Below are 17,647 nucleotides of genomic sequence, written 5' to 3' on the forward strand. Positions count from 1 at the left end.
AAACCCACAGCTTTCTTTTTCTCTTTCCATTTGGCTATTTAAAACAAACAAAAAACCCAAACAGAACAAAACTGCAAACCAGGCAGAAGAAACGATTTTCAAGAGTTAAGACATGGACAGGGACAGGTCAAAGGCCGGAGGCTTTCTGACATCAGGGGCACCCATCTTGTAGGAAAGAAAAATTTCCTCAAACAGGATTTTTAAAAGTCAAGATTCAGTTAAGTCCTATCTGCCAATAGCGTGTGTCAAAATGTTCAGGTTTCTTTAAGCCTTGCTTTATGTTTTATCTTATGTTGACAGGATTCATGCTAGTTTTAACAGTTTTACTTTCACAAAAAAAAGTATATATGGAAGGATGACATTTTCTTGTTTAACTAACAAACGTAAGACTATCACGAGGGAGCACCGTGTGTCAGGCATGAGGGACACCAGTGGTGAATGACAGGCAGGATGCCTGCCCCCAAGAGCTTCCCAGCTGGCATTCTCCAGGTAGGAGCCGATTCTAGAGTTTCTAACTGTGCTGAGTGCTGGCAAGGAAAGGCACGTAGGGTGGCGCGAGAGCTGTGACCCTGAAAGGCTTCCCTGGGGAAATACTGTAGAAGTGAGATTTGCACAACGAGCAGGTGTTAAACTAGACAAGAGAGGGACGGGTGGGAGGAAGAAGCAGCATTTCATGCAGAGGAAACTGCACGTGCAAAGGGCAGAAAGATCAGGGCTGCTGGGGCAGAGGGAAGGAGCGGAGGGCAGGGAAGGAGGAGGCACCTTCCAGCCAAGCCCCGGCCCTTGCTAAGCAAGGACATCACACGGTCAGATTTGTCTTCTAGAAGGATTCCTTTGGCCGCAGTGAAGATACGAGAGAGGAAGAAGGCAGGACTGGATTAGGAAAGCCCAGTCGGGAGGCCCCAAGCAAGAGCTGGTGTAAGAGCAAGACCTGAGCTGGGTGGAGCTGAGCGGGAGGTGACAGGCAGACATGAGCATGGACAGCCCTTACCTGCTTCTGGAAGTTGACTGAGGAGCTGGGGTCGGGGACAGAGGCAGTAGCAGCAGTGGGAAGGAGGGGTGAAATTTTCGTTTAAGGTTAGGAGATGCTTAAGCAGGTTTAGGAAAAATCTGCTTAGGGGAAAGATCCACAGAGGGGACAAAAACTAAAGATGCAGAAAAAAGAAGAGACAATAGGGGCTTTGGGTGGGCTCCTATAAAGGCAGGAAGGGAAGTACAGGTGACAGGGGAAAGGACTGGCTCAGTCAGAGCAGGTGGAAGAGCTGCCAGGAGGTTCCATGGGGATGCGGCCAGCCCTGAGTCAGAAAGGACAAAACAACATCCTCTGCCCTAAAAAGGATTACAGTTCTGACACCTGTATCACAAGGAGGTGAAGAGTTTGTGATGTATGTTGCAGTTGTGCAACTTTAGGCTTATTGATTTATTTTCCATTTATTTAAGCATCCTTCAAAATTCAATCCTGCAACTAAGGTGTGCTGCCACTTGATGGCAAAAGTACCCCCATACAAAATTTGTTTTACTGATACTCCAAGTTCCCCTCCAAAAAGGATCAGTAGTGGTAATAAAAAACTCAGGGAATATAATTATGTATTTAATATGCAATTAGCATATAGTTAAAAGATGAGGAAGTTAGAGATAAGAAAAAATGAAAGCAGGAAAATAAAATGAGGTCAGGCACAGAAAAACACGTGTCCTGTAATTCCATACAATTTTCACAGCTGGGCCATAAATTTAGCTCTGGGTTTTCCAGTGGGCTAAGCAGTATTAAAAGAAAAACTTTAAACAAATTAAATTTAACAGAGTTTAATTGAGCAAAGAATGATTCATGAATCGGTCAGCGCCCCCTCAAACCAGAATAGGTATGGAGTGACTCCTGGACTGCCACATGGTTGGGTAATATTTATGGATAGAAAAAGGAAAGTGATGTAAAGAAAAGGGAAGTGAGGTACAGAAACAGCTGGACTGGTTACAGCTCAGTGTTTCATTTGAACACAGTTTGAACAGTTGGCCGTCTATGACTGGCTGAAACTCTGATTTGGTGGGGGAGTCTCAGGTTACAGTTCACTATGTATGGAGAAATCTTTGGGCCAAACTTAAAATATGTAAGGAGGCAGCTTTAGGCCAAACTTAATTTAACAGCAGAGAGGGAAACTCAATGATGTGCCTTATTCTAACTGCTTTCAGTTCTAGATCCCTTATCTGGAATTCCATGATCCAGACAGGTCTGAAGACTGAAAGCTTTTCATAAATTTGACTGAAAAGCGTATTAAATGGCAAAACCTGACCCAGACAAATGTGAGGTTGTACAGTATTTGTCTTTTAAAAACATTTATCGCACTTTGTGAATGTGCAAAAATATGAATGCAATTGACTATAGGATACTCCGCCAGAACCCACTAGGTTTGTTTGCTTTTTTAAAATTCAAAATCTACAGTATATTGTTAAAGAAAAATTATAGGAGGCCATTGTTTTGGACTGAGCTCCTGCACAGACAAAACCAAACCAAAATGGAGTCACTCATGCTAAATGCCACATAATCAAACTGAAGCTTTAGAGAAACAGATTCCAAAACAGAACAGCTTCTCCTGAAAATAAGAGATTCCAGTCTACCTGAGTCAGTGTAATAAGGAAGTCCCCTCTGCTTTAACCCTTACAGAAAAGCAAGCAAAAGTAACCTGACATTACAAGCTGACATTACACCAATCAGCTTCTTTTTTCTATTGTTCTGTTTCCTTTTCCCCACTTATGAAACCCACTGTTCTGCCGTTGCCCATGGGAGCCCTCATTCTATTTTGTAGAATGAAGGCACCCCCTATTCATGAATTGCAGATAAAAGCCAATTAGATCTATAACTATTATACATTTTTTGTAATTTTGTCTTGACAATATAAATCATTTTAATTTTCTAAAAATCTAGGAAATTCTAAATTCTAAAACATCCAAGCCCAGTTTTAGATAGAGAACCACCAATCTCTACGTGGTATATATTTTGTCTGAGATACAGAGTGAATTTTCCACTTCTTATTTAAAAAAAAAAAGGAAAACAGGAAAAAAAAAAAAACTTTTCATACTTTTCAAAATGTTCCACCAGCAGTATATTGTATATCTCTTCCTGAAAACGTTTAAGATGTGTCGTTAAAAGCTGGGTTAAGTAGCTAAGTTAAGTATGAGAACCTTGTCACATACTCATAATTTTGTACCTACAGAATGCAGTTAAGTGGGGAACTTGGCCTTCACTGGCTGCTGCCGGCCCCCTGTGCCTGTGTTGCGGGCAGAGGCCCTGCCTCGTGGTACAAGATACAGCAGTCAAGCAGGTCACGTCTGCCCAGGAGATTCACTCAGGTAAACGCCCTTCCTGGAGGTTCCCAGCTCAAATTAGCACATTAAGTTATAAATAGTCCTCCCTTATAGAGTACAGAAGCCCATTTAACTGCTACACGCCTGTGTCCCTACCCTGTACATCTTTTATGATCACGTGATTTAATCCATGGGACACTGGTCGGGAAATGATTTGGTAAACGTTCACTAATAAAAGAAAAAATTCCTCTAAAAACACTTCTTAGAGAATTAAAGGCATAAATACAGCTGTATCATTCTCGCTGATCTTTAAGCTTCTCTCCAGTGCCCTACTTGTACCCACTTTCTTCAGAAAGCTCCTTTTCGGCTCTTCTCCATTCCCCCTGGGCACTGCCTCTCCCAGGCCAGTGCAGCGCCCCAGATGTTCTGCTAACTGCTGCAGGGCCTCCCGCCACGCCCTCTGCCCCGGCCAGGTCTGCTGCCTTCCTCAGAGCGGCCATTTCTAACTGATGCAAGTGGATGGAGCACACAAAAGAGAGCACATTACCTGCTTTTCCTTATGGCCAGGGAGTAATCAGGCAGAGTACAGAGTACACAGCTAACTCCTAGTGCTCGTTTATTATTATTTTTTTAAATGCCAGAACACAATATGGCCAAAAAGGGAAAATGAAAGACTATAAAATTGACCTCCTTCTTATGTCAAGAAGGTAAAGTCTGGTTTCTTGCTCAAAATTACAATTTTTGTGTCTAAATATGAATTATAAGAATGATAATTACCCAACTACACAAAGCCCAAAGCAAGTAGAGACCAGCAGCACAAGCATCACCTGGGAGCTCCTGGGAAATACAAAATCTTGGACCCACCTCACATCCACTAGATCAGAATCTTAACTAGTCGCTCAGGTGATTTTATGCATGGTAAAGTTTGGGATAATCTGACGTAGAAAAACATAATCATCACAATGAGCAACATAAGCAAAATTAAGTCTTTCTAATTTTACAAGCAGAAGAACTCTCCATAAGGAGGTAGCACTGTGTGAAGACAGAGGAGTGGGTCTGAGGTTAGGTGTCTTCTGTTTTCTATTGCTACTCATTGCTTTGTTGCTTTGTGACTTCAAGGAAGTCTCATGGTATCCTGTTTTCTCATTTGTAAAATGAGGATAAGAATACCTGCACAACAAAATTAGTATGAAGATGCAATGAGGTAAAAATTAGCCAGTCAACTTGTGACACGTATTAACTAAATGGAAGAAATTCAGACCCCTGCATCCAGCACGTCGGGCTTTCCAAATGTCATAGTTTGGGTGAACACACATGCAGGTGGGCATGGCAGTCTTAGGTTAGGACTACTGTCTTGCTATGATTAGTAATAGCACCCCCTTCCTGCTTAAAAGTATTTTGGCTGGGACAATAGATCATATTGTCACCCTATTAACAACTAACTTACTGAGTGCTTCATACGAGCCAAACACTGTCCACAGCCTATGCTATGTTGCCTAACCAAAGGGAGGAAGTTGTTGACTGTATTCTTGGGATGAGCAAAAGGTGCAGCGTTTATTGACCATACATGGGAATGAGAACATTAAAATAATAATAGCTGTTCTATTATACCAAGACAGCATAACATTTTGGGAAGATTTTAGAAATAATGTCAAAAAATGCAAATGCTTTAGCAAACTTGGTATCACTTAAATTCTCTGAATATTTTGCCATGAGCTTAACTTGTAAGCATGTAACCTCATAAACTTGACAGACATTTTCTCTCATTTCACAATCTTACTAGTACAACTTAAATAATGTTATGTTAAAAAGTTCAGCACCAATTCCTACAGAGCCAAGTCCCTGTGATAAAGTATCTTGCCTTATTTACTATTGGGAAAATTTATTAATATTATGGTAGAAGCTACATAAATATTAAAAGTTAAGATATTCTGTTGCACAAATCCTTATGATGGTAATGATTCAATTCCTCTTGAAGCAAAGAACTCCTACCCTTGCTGTCCTCTGGGAACATGCTGAGTCTAATGACAGAAAACTTGTTGGGACGTGGTCATCCAAAACAAGAAAATACTTCAGAGGATAAAGCCAAGCACCGAGCTGCCCAGGCCGGGACTCAGCAGCTCTGATTTCCCAGCTGATCACGCCCGCCCCAAGCTGTGCGTCACGGCACTAAATCTCCGCACGTGCCTATGATGGAAAAACAACCAGATCGTGGCATGTCTCAACTAACCTGTTTTGATATAACCAGTAATCCAGGTGGCACATAATCAATATAACGAAATGTTGTCTAGGCCTAAAGAGACGAAATATCAGGCCTAAATCCATGAGGAATACTGCTTTTCACTTACTTGATTTTGAGTGGTGTTTTCTAACAGACTAAGTAAGACAATCTGAGATAAAAGAACCTTTAGAAATGCCTATATGTTATCACAGACCCACCAATGGCTCAAAGAAACAGAGGCCAGATGGCTTTGAGTTTTACAGGGCTCAACATTAAACATCTTAATGTGTGATAGAGATCTAACTTCCATTTTTTCTAAAAATATTCCAGCTGGGTGCAGTGGCTCATACCTGTAATCCCAGTACTTCCAAAGGCTAAGGCGGGAGGGTTGCTTGAGCCCAGGAGTTCAAGACCAGCCTGGGCAACAATGTGAGAACTTGTCTCTACAAAAAATTAAAAAGTTAGCCGGGCATGGTGGTGTGTGCCTATAGTCTCAGCTCCTCAGGAGGCTGGGGCAGGAGGACTGCTTAAGCCCAGCAGTTGGAGGCTGCAGTGAGCTGTGATTAATTGCACCACTGCACTCTAGACTGGGTGAAAAAAATGAGACTCTGTCTCTTAAAAAAAAAAATTCCAATAATATCATGTTGTACAGTTTGCACACATTATTAAATTGACTAAAATTTTTCAGGTAGGTATGGGGGCATAATTAATTTTTAACTTCCAAATATTTAATTTTTTTAATATAAAGGAGCAGAAAAGTGTTAGAAAAATTCAATGACTAGTCTAAGGTCATCTGCACATGGTGGTGGGATCAGATCCGTCTCTATCTCCCTGTTCAATAGTCTTGTCTAGACATAATTGAAAAGCAGTAAAGCTGAAAATAAGAAAAGTTCAAAAACAAGTTACACCTGCCAAAGCTAATCTAATTTTAATTGTACTGTAATGTTTACCTTCTATCCTTATTCACATCTCCTGAAACAGAATGACAGGAGATTTATTACAAGTCTGTATGTTTCCTTGGAAATAGAACTTAAGCAATTTTAGCCTTGGGCTGACTTTCACAAACTAAGGCAACAAACTAAATCTTATAATGACGCAGAACTGAACAGTTCTAAAGCTACTTTTGCACTAGAACTTTACTGTTCTAAAAATAACAAAAAATGGATATGGATCTGTTATTTCGTGAGATACATTGTCAGAAGTATAGGCCATTTCCTAATATATTAAGGAATTATCTAGAAAAGACTGCAAAAGGAAACACAATGTCATAACACTGATTTGATCAACCCTGACAGAACTTTAAGAAGTTCTGATGTGAAACTAATAGATCTGCTGATCCCCCATATTACTATTGTGTGATCTTTGGCAAAGTACTTAACCTAAGTCTCAGTGTCTATACAATGTGGACCACTATGTATCTACTTCACAGATCACTAGACAGGATTAAATAAGAAGAAAATATATAAAGTAATAAGCCCTAATTTCTATTATTTACTGCTTTATAAATAATTGGTGAGAAAGATAACCAGAGCAGCAAACATTTTGGTGTAGCAGCTAATGGACAAAACTACACAAAAAATGTCAGGTTCTCTCAAAAGTCAATTGCCTGTATTTGGTGATTAGTAATGTAGGTGGGGTTGCAAAATTACCAGAAAAAAAAATCTAAAAGAGGAAGCATATGAAGATTGAGAGGATAACAAATGAGGAAGAAAGGAATAGTTCATTAGGAAGATATAATAACTATAGGCTTTTATGCAACTAATAAAATAGTCTCAAAATATGAAAGCAAAAATGGATAAAACTAAGGGAGAAATGATATATCCATCATCCTAGTAGAAGATTTACACCTCTCAATTTTTTCTAGGTCAAAAATTGGTTATATTAAAGATCTAAACAATACAATTAAAATGCTGACAGACTAGTATGAAACTTCAGACCCAACAATTAGAAAATAGACAATCTACTCAAGTACAGATGGAACATTTGAAAAACACTGAAGACACAAGAGGTCATAAAATAGATATTAACAAACTGTAAAGAATCAATACCAGACAGACCAATTAATTAGATATCAAGAACAAAAAGATAAATAACTCCCTGCAAAGGTTTAAAATTCCAAACTATGGTTCTAAACAAGTCCTTAGTCAAGGAAGAAATTACAATGGAAATTAGCAACCTTAAAAATATTTTGTATTAAAATCACAGAACATAGCTAAAGCATTGCATCACGTAATTTAATATTTATAGTACTAAAATTTAACTGCACATGTTAAATATGACTGAAGGTTAATCAGCCAAGTGTCCACCTTAAGAAACCAGGGGAAAAAAATAAGGACAGAGGAAGGAGAGAGTAATAATAAAAGCAGAAACTAATCAACTAAAACAAATGACAGAGAGGATAAACAAAGGTAGCATTAGCTCTTTGAAAATACAGTCAGTCCTCCACATCTACAGGTTCTGCATCCATGAATTCAAGCACCCACAAATTGAAAATACTTTTTAAAAACATTACATCTGTACTGAACATGTACAGACTTTATCATTATTCCCTACATAATACAGTAGAAAGAACAGTTACTTACATAGCATTTACATTGTATTAGGTATCATAAGTAATCTAGAGATGATTTAAAGCATATGGGATGATGTGCAAATAGTATGCCATTTTACATGGGACTTGAGCAGCCGTGTATTTTGGTATCCACAGTGGGGAGCAGGGGGTGTGCAGGAACCAAACCTCCTCGGATACTGAGAGACAACTATACTAATAAGGCAGACAAACTTCTGCCAAGATTAATAGAGAAAAAATGAGAAAACAGTATTAGGAATGAAAAAGGACAGAATTATAGATTTAGCAGGATTTAAAGGATAAAAGAATACTATAAATAACTTCATGCCAATAAACTTAAGAACCTGGATTAAATGGATAAATTTCTAGAAAATTACAACTTAGCAAAGCTTATTTAAGACAAAAAGAAGGCCCAAAGACTCCTATGATTATTAAAGAATCGTTCATTTAAAACATCTTCAAACAGAGAAAATAACAGACCCTAAATGGTTTTATAGATATGCGGTTCCCAACCCCAGGGAGACTGGCAGTGCCTCAATGCCTGAGCTCCACCTCCACCCTGACCCCGCTGCCACCCCCACAAGGTCAGTGGAAAATTATCTTCCATGAATCCCATCCCTGGTGCCAAAAAGGTTGGGGACCGCTGTAGATGAATTATGACAAAGTTTTAAGGAACAGATGATTACAATGTTATAAAAAACACTTGTAGAGAATAGAAAAAGAAGAAACTCTTAACTCATTTTATGAAATGGTATATACTTAATATGAACACTAACAAAGAATAGGGCAAAGAAAAAATTATAAGCCAATCCCTCTGTCATAAACATAAATGCAAAAATCATCGATATACAAAAGATTAGCAAACTGAAACCAACTCTATATTAAGAAATAACAATAATTTGGGACCAGGGTCATTTAATCCTGGAATGCAAAGGTGGTCTAATGTTTCACATTAATATTCACTACATTAACAGATTAAAGGAAACGAACAATCCAATACCTCAAAAGATGCAGGAAAAAAATCTGATAAAATGCAATATGCATTAATGATTAAAAAAACCCTCAGCATACTGGAAATAGGAAGGAATTTCCTTTTCCTGACATCTCCACCAAACCTGTATTAAACATCTTTATGGTAAAACATTAGAAATATTTCCTTTAAAAATCAGGATCAAGACAAGTACCACCCATACACAGCATCTGCACAAGACTGCACAGGAGGCTCCAGTAAGTGGAGTAGAATGAGGAAAAGAGATAAAAGACATATGGATTGGAAAGAAAGAATAAAGCTGTCATTATTTTCAGCAGGAGTTCCCATCTGGTTAAAAACTTTTTAAATTCTATAAATAAGTTATTCAAATTAATAAGAAAGTTTAGGAAGGTTGCTGAAAGTAAGATCAATATACAATAAAGGCTAAATTGCATTTTTAAATACGAGAAACAATTAGAAAATGTGATTTTAAAAAATATACTACTTAGAGTATCAAAAAGGTAGGGCATGTAGGACTAAGCCCAAAAAAAGTTGAACAAGGCCCTTCAGAAGAAAACTTTATTCCAAGACTTTAAAAAAGGCCTAATAAATGGAGAGATATGCCATATTGGTAGATTCAAAGAGACAATATTCGTAGATATCAGTTCTCCCCAAATTGATCTATAAATGTAATTCTAACCAAACTCTTAACAGGGCTTTTCAAGAAAATAGATAACTTTATCTAAAATGTATATGACAGAACACAAAGGTCCAGGGGTAGACAAATTTTTGAAGAACAAATGGAGGAAAACTTGTCCCTCCAGGTACCAAGGCTTATTACAAAGCTATGGTAATAAAGAAGACAGCATAGCATTGATATCAAGACAGAAAGCTTCAACAATGGAATGAAAGAGAAATCCCAGAGACTGTCGCACATGCATGGGTACTTGGTCTCTGACATATCACTGAGGAAAGGATAAATTATTCCATAAATGGTGCAGAGACAATTCCTTCCATAAGGAAGAATGTAAATTTGATTCCCAACTTATGCTAAACATAAAAAGAATTTCCAACTTAATTAAAAACCTAAAGATAAAGGAAAACATTGAAATTTTAGAAGAAAAGAGATACATATCCTTATGACTTCTAAAGAAACAAAAATTTCTTAAGATATAAAAAGCATTAACTATAAAGAAAAGATTGCTAAATTCAACAATAAAATGAACAAATTAAGTCCAGCAAAAGATACCAGAAAGAAAAGTGCAAGGACAAGCCATAAACTGAGATAAGACACATGCCTAACAAAGGACTCTTTTTTTCTTTTCTTTTTTTTTTTTTTTTTTTGAGACAGGGTCTCACTGTTGCCCAGGCTAGAGTGCAGTGGCATCATCATAGCTCATCACAACCTCCAGTTTGACCCAGAGACAGCCCAGCTTCCCCTTCCCCACGGGGGTTTAGGGACGGGGTTACCTTAGTCTTAGTCTGCTTGGTGTTGTTGCAACAATACTCAAGACTGGGTAATGTGTAAAGAAAAGAGGTTTATTTAGCTCTCGGTCCTACAGGCTAGGAAGTTTATGACTGGGCAGTGCATTTGGCGGCTTCTGGAGACCAGGGCCTTGTGCTTTGTCAAAACATGGTGGAGAAACAAAAGGAGAACAGAGCTTGTGCAAAAAGGGTAATTCACAAGAGGCAACGTTGCTTTATAACAACCTGCTCTCGAGGGAACTAATCCATTCCCACAAGAACTAACCCAGTCTCAAGAGAGAAAGACATCACTGCATCTTAACTACCTAATCATCTCTTAAAGGCACCTCCTACCAACAACACCACAGTGAGGTTTGCTGAGGGCAAACCATACTCCAACCACAACCGGAGTCAGGGGTCAGGCTTTTAGACTGCATAATGGAGGTGCTTAGCATTTTCAATGCTAGTATAGGGGCTAAGACTATCTTATTTCCTTAAAACCAAGAACCCAATAATTGTAGAGTATCTTTGATTTTATAACAGATTTGGGGAGGGGACACACCATACCATTGCTATAGTTTAAATGTTTGTCCCCTCCAAAACTCATGTTAAAAATTAATCCCCAGTGTGGCAGTATTGAGAGGTGGAGACTTTAAGAGGTGACTGGGTCCTGAGGGCTCTGCCTTCATAATGGATTAATCCACTCACAGTTAATGGATTAATGGGTTATCACAGGAGTGGGACTGGTGTCTTTGTAAGAAGAAGAGAGACCGGAGCATGTGAACACACTCAGCCCTCACCACGTGATGCCCTGAGCCACCCGGGACTCTGTGGAGTCCCCACCAGCAAGAAGGCCTCACCAGACGCAGCTCCTCAGCCTTGGACTCCTCAGGCTCCATAACCATAAGAAATAAATTCCTTTTCTTTATAAAGTACCCAGTTTCAAGTATTCTGTTATAAGCAACAGAAAACAGACTAATACAGCCATTAGATATAAATAGGTAGCTAACAAGGGATCCCAGTTTCACAATGATCAAAATATAATGACAACTACAAAAAAAGGTGCTCTTTAGAAAGGTTTGGAAAGGACCAGGATCATGCTTCCAGAAGCACGAGGCTGCCCATAGATAATTCTGGGCTAACTTGGAGCAACTGGGAAGAGGTAAGGCTGAAGGTTGGAACCAGTAAGCGCTGAGAAGAGAGGCAAAAGCCTTTAGGTGCTCAGACACCACAGCTCCACTAAGACTGCATGAGATTTGCGGGGAAACGCCATCAAACTGTTGATCCTTGTTAAAACAGTTTATTGTGTCTCAAACCTGAACTGCTACCAAGTCTAGTCTGTACTCCTCCTATACTTGTGCTATTGATTTTAAGATTAAATTACCATAAATTCTGCTTCAGCTTTGATGCTGCAGCTTGTCAAGACAGTTTTGATCTCAGATGAGTACCTCTGGCATGTTATCTCTGACAGCTGCGGGGCACCTGCGAATCTGATAAGCATACTTCTAATTCCTCCACCACACGGAATTCACTGGCCACGCCAAGCTCTAATTCAGATAAAATGCCTGTAGATGTTAATAAATCACTGATAGATTACCCTGTATCTAAGAGCTCTCTGGAATACATCTCATGATGTTTAAAACAGAAATCCTTTCCTGAAATGCAGCAGGATAGGAAATTAAGCATAAAGATGTAACCCTGTTATTTTCCCTTATGGGCTTAAATATCATTTACTTACAAAGACTTGGGTTTTAGGGAATTAACTCCTTATCCTTAAGGGGAGGACTGCCCTTAAAATTAAAAAGGAAAAACAAAAAAACAAGCCATTTAGTCTTTTAATTAGTGACAAGAAGAGGCAAGCCCTTGCGGAGCTGAAAGCATTTACACGTCTCTTGCCTTCGGGCACGCTTTCCATCCTTCATGGAATCACAAAATTATTTCAAATTCTTTAGAGACTGTGTCTACAAGTCCCCTAAGGGCAGTGGACAAGTCTTCTGAGTCTGAAACTTGAATTAATTCAAAGCTGCTTACTGCGTTCTTTCTATCTCATCTACTTTGGAGTATATTGGGGGCTTACTCTGGTTTTCTTGCATCTAGTTCAAAAATGGTTCTTCTTACTGAAGAATTTAGTAAGAATGCAGGCGATGGGAAGATCTCCACTGTTGTTGAACATTACATCACCCCCCACGCAGTGGCTGTAGTCCTTCTTTGCTATTCTATCTGTTCTATAAGCAGATGGTAATTTTTAAAAAATTGACGTTAGTGTTTGTGGTGAATTTTAGCCTAAGATTTAACTTCAAAAAACAAAAGTATTACTCTGAAAGGCTCATGGTCCTCTTTTGCAGTCATCCTCACCTGTGTGTGCCCCCCTCATATCTTGTGTTCATTAGCTCCTCAGACCACTCCTTTCCTAATGATGCTGGTTTCTTTAGACACATCTTGCTTTTCTCTCACAGGCAATTTCTAATCTCCCTCCTTCTCAACCACCATCTCTTTGCCATTTATCCCCACATATCTGCAGTGTCTGACTCCAGAATTTCAGACTGGGAGACCAGTGGCCTCCTGGACAACGCCGATGCTCATTGGTACACCCAAAACAAGAACTCTGCATCCTCCCTCTCAAACTTGACCCGCTACCAGAATTCTCTGACCATGGGACCCCCACCTTTGACTTGTCCTCACCTTCGTCCCTGACATCTAACTGGCCGAGAGTCCTCCCAGGTCAGTCTCTTGTGGCTCTGGCATCCTGCCCCTTCTACCACCCCATGGGCTGAGGACACATCTGCAGCCTTCACCTAGGCCCTGCCAGGGGCTGAGCATGCCAAAAGCGGAACCCAGGGAAGCTGATTATCAAGGGCTGATGAGAAAACGGGTGGGGCAGAGTTGGGTGAGAGCCAGTGGCCAGGAGGAGCAGACAAGACTCCAAAGATTAAGTGACAGCAAAGCCCGGTGCAAACAATGCCAAGAAAAATCACTCCAGCAACAGGAGGTGGTGCTGGGAGAGGAGCTGGGACTAAAGGGAGTGTGGGGCAAGAGGAGTGCAGAGGCTGGGAACACCTTATAGAGACAGGACGGGCAGGCACGTCTCCAGGGGCCAGATGAACCGGGCACGAGGCCAGGGCGCTTCCTGGGCAGCTGGTGCTACTGCCCTCTCTCCAGGAAGCCTCGCCAGCTTACTGGCATGAGTACCGCCTCTCTCAGACTCTCCTCTCACCCTGCTCCAATCCGTCTTCCTCCCTGGCACCAGGGTTATTTCCCCAAAACTAAAATTTGATTATGTCACTTGCTTGCCTAAAAATCTTTAATGATTTTCCATCTACATCAGGATTCAGTCCAAGCTCCTGCTTGTGCTCTGCAGCCCTCCACCACCTGCCCCAACCTACATTCCACTGTCTTTTCCTGCCTTCCCTGTCCCCCCTGCCCTAGCTGCACCCACTGCCACCTCGAGGACTGCTCCCTGCCTTTCACAGGCTTTTCCTTCTGGCCAGCATGCCTTAGTCTTTGGCTCTGCCTCAGTTTCCCTTTGGATTAAAGGCTGTGGGCACTAGGGATGTTGTCTGACTTATTCTTGGTTGTTTCTCAGATGCTGAGAACAGTAACTGGTACATAACAAAAACGCAGTAAATGTTTTCTGACTGAAGGACCTATATCCCTAGTATGTCCTCATTAAATATTTTTTAATGGAACAGATAAGGGCTGCTGAGAGCTGCCTGGGGAAGCCCCTTCTACATATTTTGCTGAGTCCTCCTTCCTCCTGCACTTCCTCTTTGGAGGCACAGGTAGAGTTGGGGGCCCTTCCCAGTGCATGTGGCTCTGCTCCAATGCACCTCACATAGGGAGCAATCGCTGAATTCCTGATCAGCCCCAATCCCCAAAATATGTAGCCATGGATGGGTCATGTTATTATCTGATGGTATGAGCTTCTGTGTCATTGGCCAACTCCACCTAATTCCCAGTGCAATTCTTTGCAGGATAATGGATAGGTAGTTGATTGGATCACAGATAATTCAGTTCTGCCATCTTAATAACTGAAATAGATTATGATGAAGACTCACTTAGATTAGTTATCCAGAAATTCATCCTTTACTGTACAGCTGACAATAGCAGTTAGATCAAATCAAGTCCAAAAAAAAAATGACCAATCATATTATGTATATGGAGACACAATCAGAAAAAGAGTCAAAAATAAAGGTGATTTTGGTCCTTTTTTTTCTAGTTCTAGTCACTCCTTCATTTAATTTTTTAGTGCTTTTTTTTGTGCTAAGCAAGATTCTCAGTGCTAGGGATTCAAAGATTAATACAATTTAAACTAGCACCAGGGAGGTGCGCTCTGAGGGGGAAACCCCACTGCACGTAACACAGACCCACACAGCCACAGTTCCAAGAGAAGGGATCTATCCTTTGCAATGCACATGTAGACAGTAAATGCCACGATGTTGGTAACTTACAGCTAACTTATTGTAAGGTACCTCTTATCTTAATGTAAAAACCTGTACAATTACAATGCATGTATCTAAACTCTGGACAGAGTTCTCCCTGTTGCAGTGGTCTCCCTACTTTTATTGTCATAGTCTTGACTCTCCTTATTGCAACAGTCTTTTCAAGTATTCTTTCCATGCTAAGTCCAGATTTCGGTTTTATTTGACAAGACTGATGTTACTCCTTCATTTGGTATCCAGTATGGTTTTTAGTATATGATAAATAATTAAGAATTACTGGTTAATACTCAATTGAATTCTGTCTCTTCACACCACTCAGTTTTTACTCTATTAGTGAACAATTCTCATGCAGAAACTAAGATAGCATCTCATACCTACTGGTATAGCCAAAAAAAAAAAGAAAAGAAAAACAAGGAAAACAGTAGGAAGAACAGAAGTATATTAGATAATAGAAAAGTGTTTCCCCCAAAATATTATAACTTACTCATTCATATAACAACCTATATAAGGTAGTTGTTTTTGTAATTGATACTACAAAAATGGGGAAACCATCCAAAGTGGAAAAGGAAGCACCAACTCAGTCTAACACAAGAACCCAAAGCTCTTAACCACAGAAATAAGACCTTTTCTAGAACAATTTATTGTATCATAATTCTACCAGAAAAATTCCAACAAAAATTGAAAAACAACATTTTAAAAAAGAAAAAGAAATATAAACCTCAAAATTAAGGAATTTTCAGTCTAAGCATCATATATGTGTGAAGTATACTGGCAAAATACGGCATTGTAGTTCAATTTTATGAAAACATAAAAATTCAGACCAAGAGAGTAAGTATTTAGAAGAAAAGGCTTTTCTGAAGTGAGGCAGACTTGAATGCCTGTTCTGCTATAGAGCTTGTTTCTTTATCTGGAAAATAGGGAGAAAGTGCTTTTCCTCATGGGATGGTTATGAGGACTCAATGGTAGATTATTGGGCATATGATAAAGGGTAGCTATTTTTCAGTACATGACTATATGCTAGGACTACAATACCATAGTCTGGAAAAAGAAAAGATAAGGAATCGGGGAAAAAACATGATAAAAGGAAAATGTACTTTGGGAGGCCAAGGCAGCAGGATAACTTGAGACCAGGAGTTTGAGACCAGCCTGGGCAACAAGCGAAATCCCATCTCTACAAAAAAAATTTAACATTAGCCAGGCATGGTGACATGTGCCTGTAGTCCCAGCTACTCATGTGGCTGAGGCAGGAAGACTGCTTGAGCCCAGGAGTTGGAGGTTGCTGTGAGCTACAATCATGCCACTGCACTCCAGCCTGGGTGATAGAGCAAGACCTGTCTCTTAAAAAAAAAAAAAAAGGGGAATCTGTACTGAGAGAGGATGAGAGTTCTGAAAAAGCAGGAGGAGTTCAACATTATCCAGCAAGTCACTAAAGCCGACTATCACAATCCAAAGGATGCTGTGACAATATTAGTGTTCCTACCTGCCCAGTCTGATAATGTCTGGCAAATTGGTTAACTACTCGATAATCATTTGCAAAGTACTCCATCAGAATAGAAGGAACCTCTGCAAAATCAGTGGGGCACCTGGTCCCTAAAACGAGGAAAAAGAAGAAGGAAAAATGTTGGCATGAATCAAATCAACATATTTATCTTACTTTTTATGTACTCTTTTAAAACTTTTATTTGGACTTCTGATGAACTATGATAAGCTTTAATTCATTAAATCAATATTTCACCTCTATAAAATTATTGTACATATTTGCAGAAAAGTTTATTATAATCCTACATATTTTCCTTTATAACAAAAGTAAAACAAAATATTTGCACAGCTGCTAAAACACCTTATAAAGCAATGGCTCACACCCTCTACAAACAAACCTGTCTTCATCTATGCTAGCTATATATGAAACACCAATTAAAACATTTTTTAAATTAATATAGCATTTGTATTTAATTCACTGAATTCCATTACCTAATGCTTTCATACTTCCTTTGTTTTAAAAGTACTTTATGTTATTCATTTATTGCTTTTTGTAACAAAGTCAATCCTCAGTGAAGCAAAGCAATATTTTAAACTCAAAATTACTTAAAGCAACAAATTCTGTAAGAACTTTTTGGTAGCATTTTATGACTCCGTTCAGCCCACCTACAGTCTTTTCAAATATCTTCTTCTTGTCCAAAATACTGTGTGTATCAACTTGGTTAATAAATACTAAATGCCAAAAATTTCCCAGGTACTCTAATGCTGGCCATATGCGATAGTGGGCTTAAGACCTAGAGATAAGACAACTAAAAGAAAAGTCTGTAATATCATCAAATATGGCCACATATCAGCATAAAAATCTACAAAGCAGAACTATAATTTTATATAAGGGAAAGTATAAGAAAAATAAACAGTATATCATCATACTTTTAAAATATACTTTATTTTGTGTTTTAACTGATTTTAGATAAACAGAGGCAATATCCATTTCACTTTTTCCCTCACTAACTTTGTGTTAGGTACTAAGAAAATATTAAATACATATTTATTCACTCACTCACACACACACACACAAAGCCGCAAACTTAAATTCCATACAAAACGCTATAAAATATAAAAAGGCACAAACTCCCCAAATAGACAACTGAGACCTATTCCTTGGTGAAAGCTGTCAATGGGACAGAAAAAAGCATAAGGAGATCATG

At 39.2% G+C, this 17,647-nt stretch overlaps 1 protein-coding gene across 2 annotated transcripts in view; it reads right to left on the bottom strand.

Moving 5' to 3' along the window:
- Positions 1–17,647, bottom strand: part of LOC123648841 (mitochondrial intermediate peptidase) — a 108,679-nt gene that overhangs the window by 51,678 nt on the left and 39,354 nt on the right. For both annotated transcript variants that reach the window (XM_045566731.1, XM_045566730.1), the window contains one exon: positions 16,441–16,550. In XM_045566731.1, coding sequence (XP_045422687.1) covers positions 16,441–16,550 — 110 coding nt within the window. The remainder of the gene's footprint in view (positions 1–16,440; positions 16,551–17,647) is intronic.

The sequence above is a fragment of the Lemur catta genome, chromosome 13, assembly GCF_020740605.2.
Source record: "Lemur catta isolate mLemCat1 chromosome 13, mLemCat1.pri, whole genome shotgun sequence".
NCBI lineage: Eukaryota > Metazoa > Chordata > Mammalia > Primates > Lemuridae > Lemur > Lemur catta.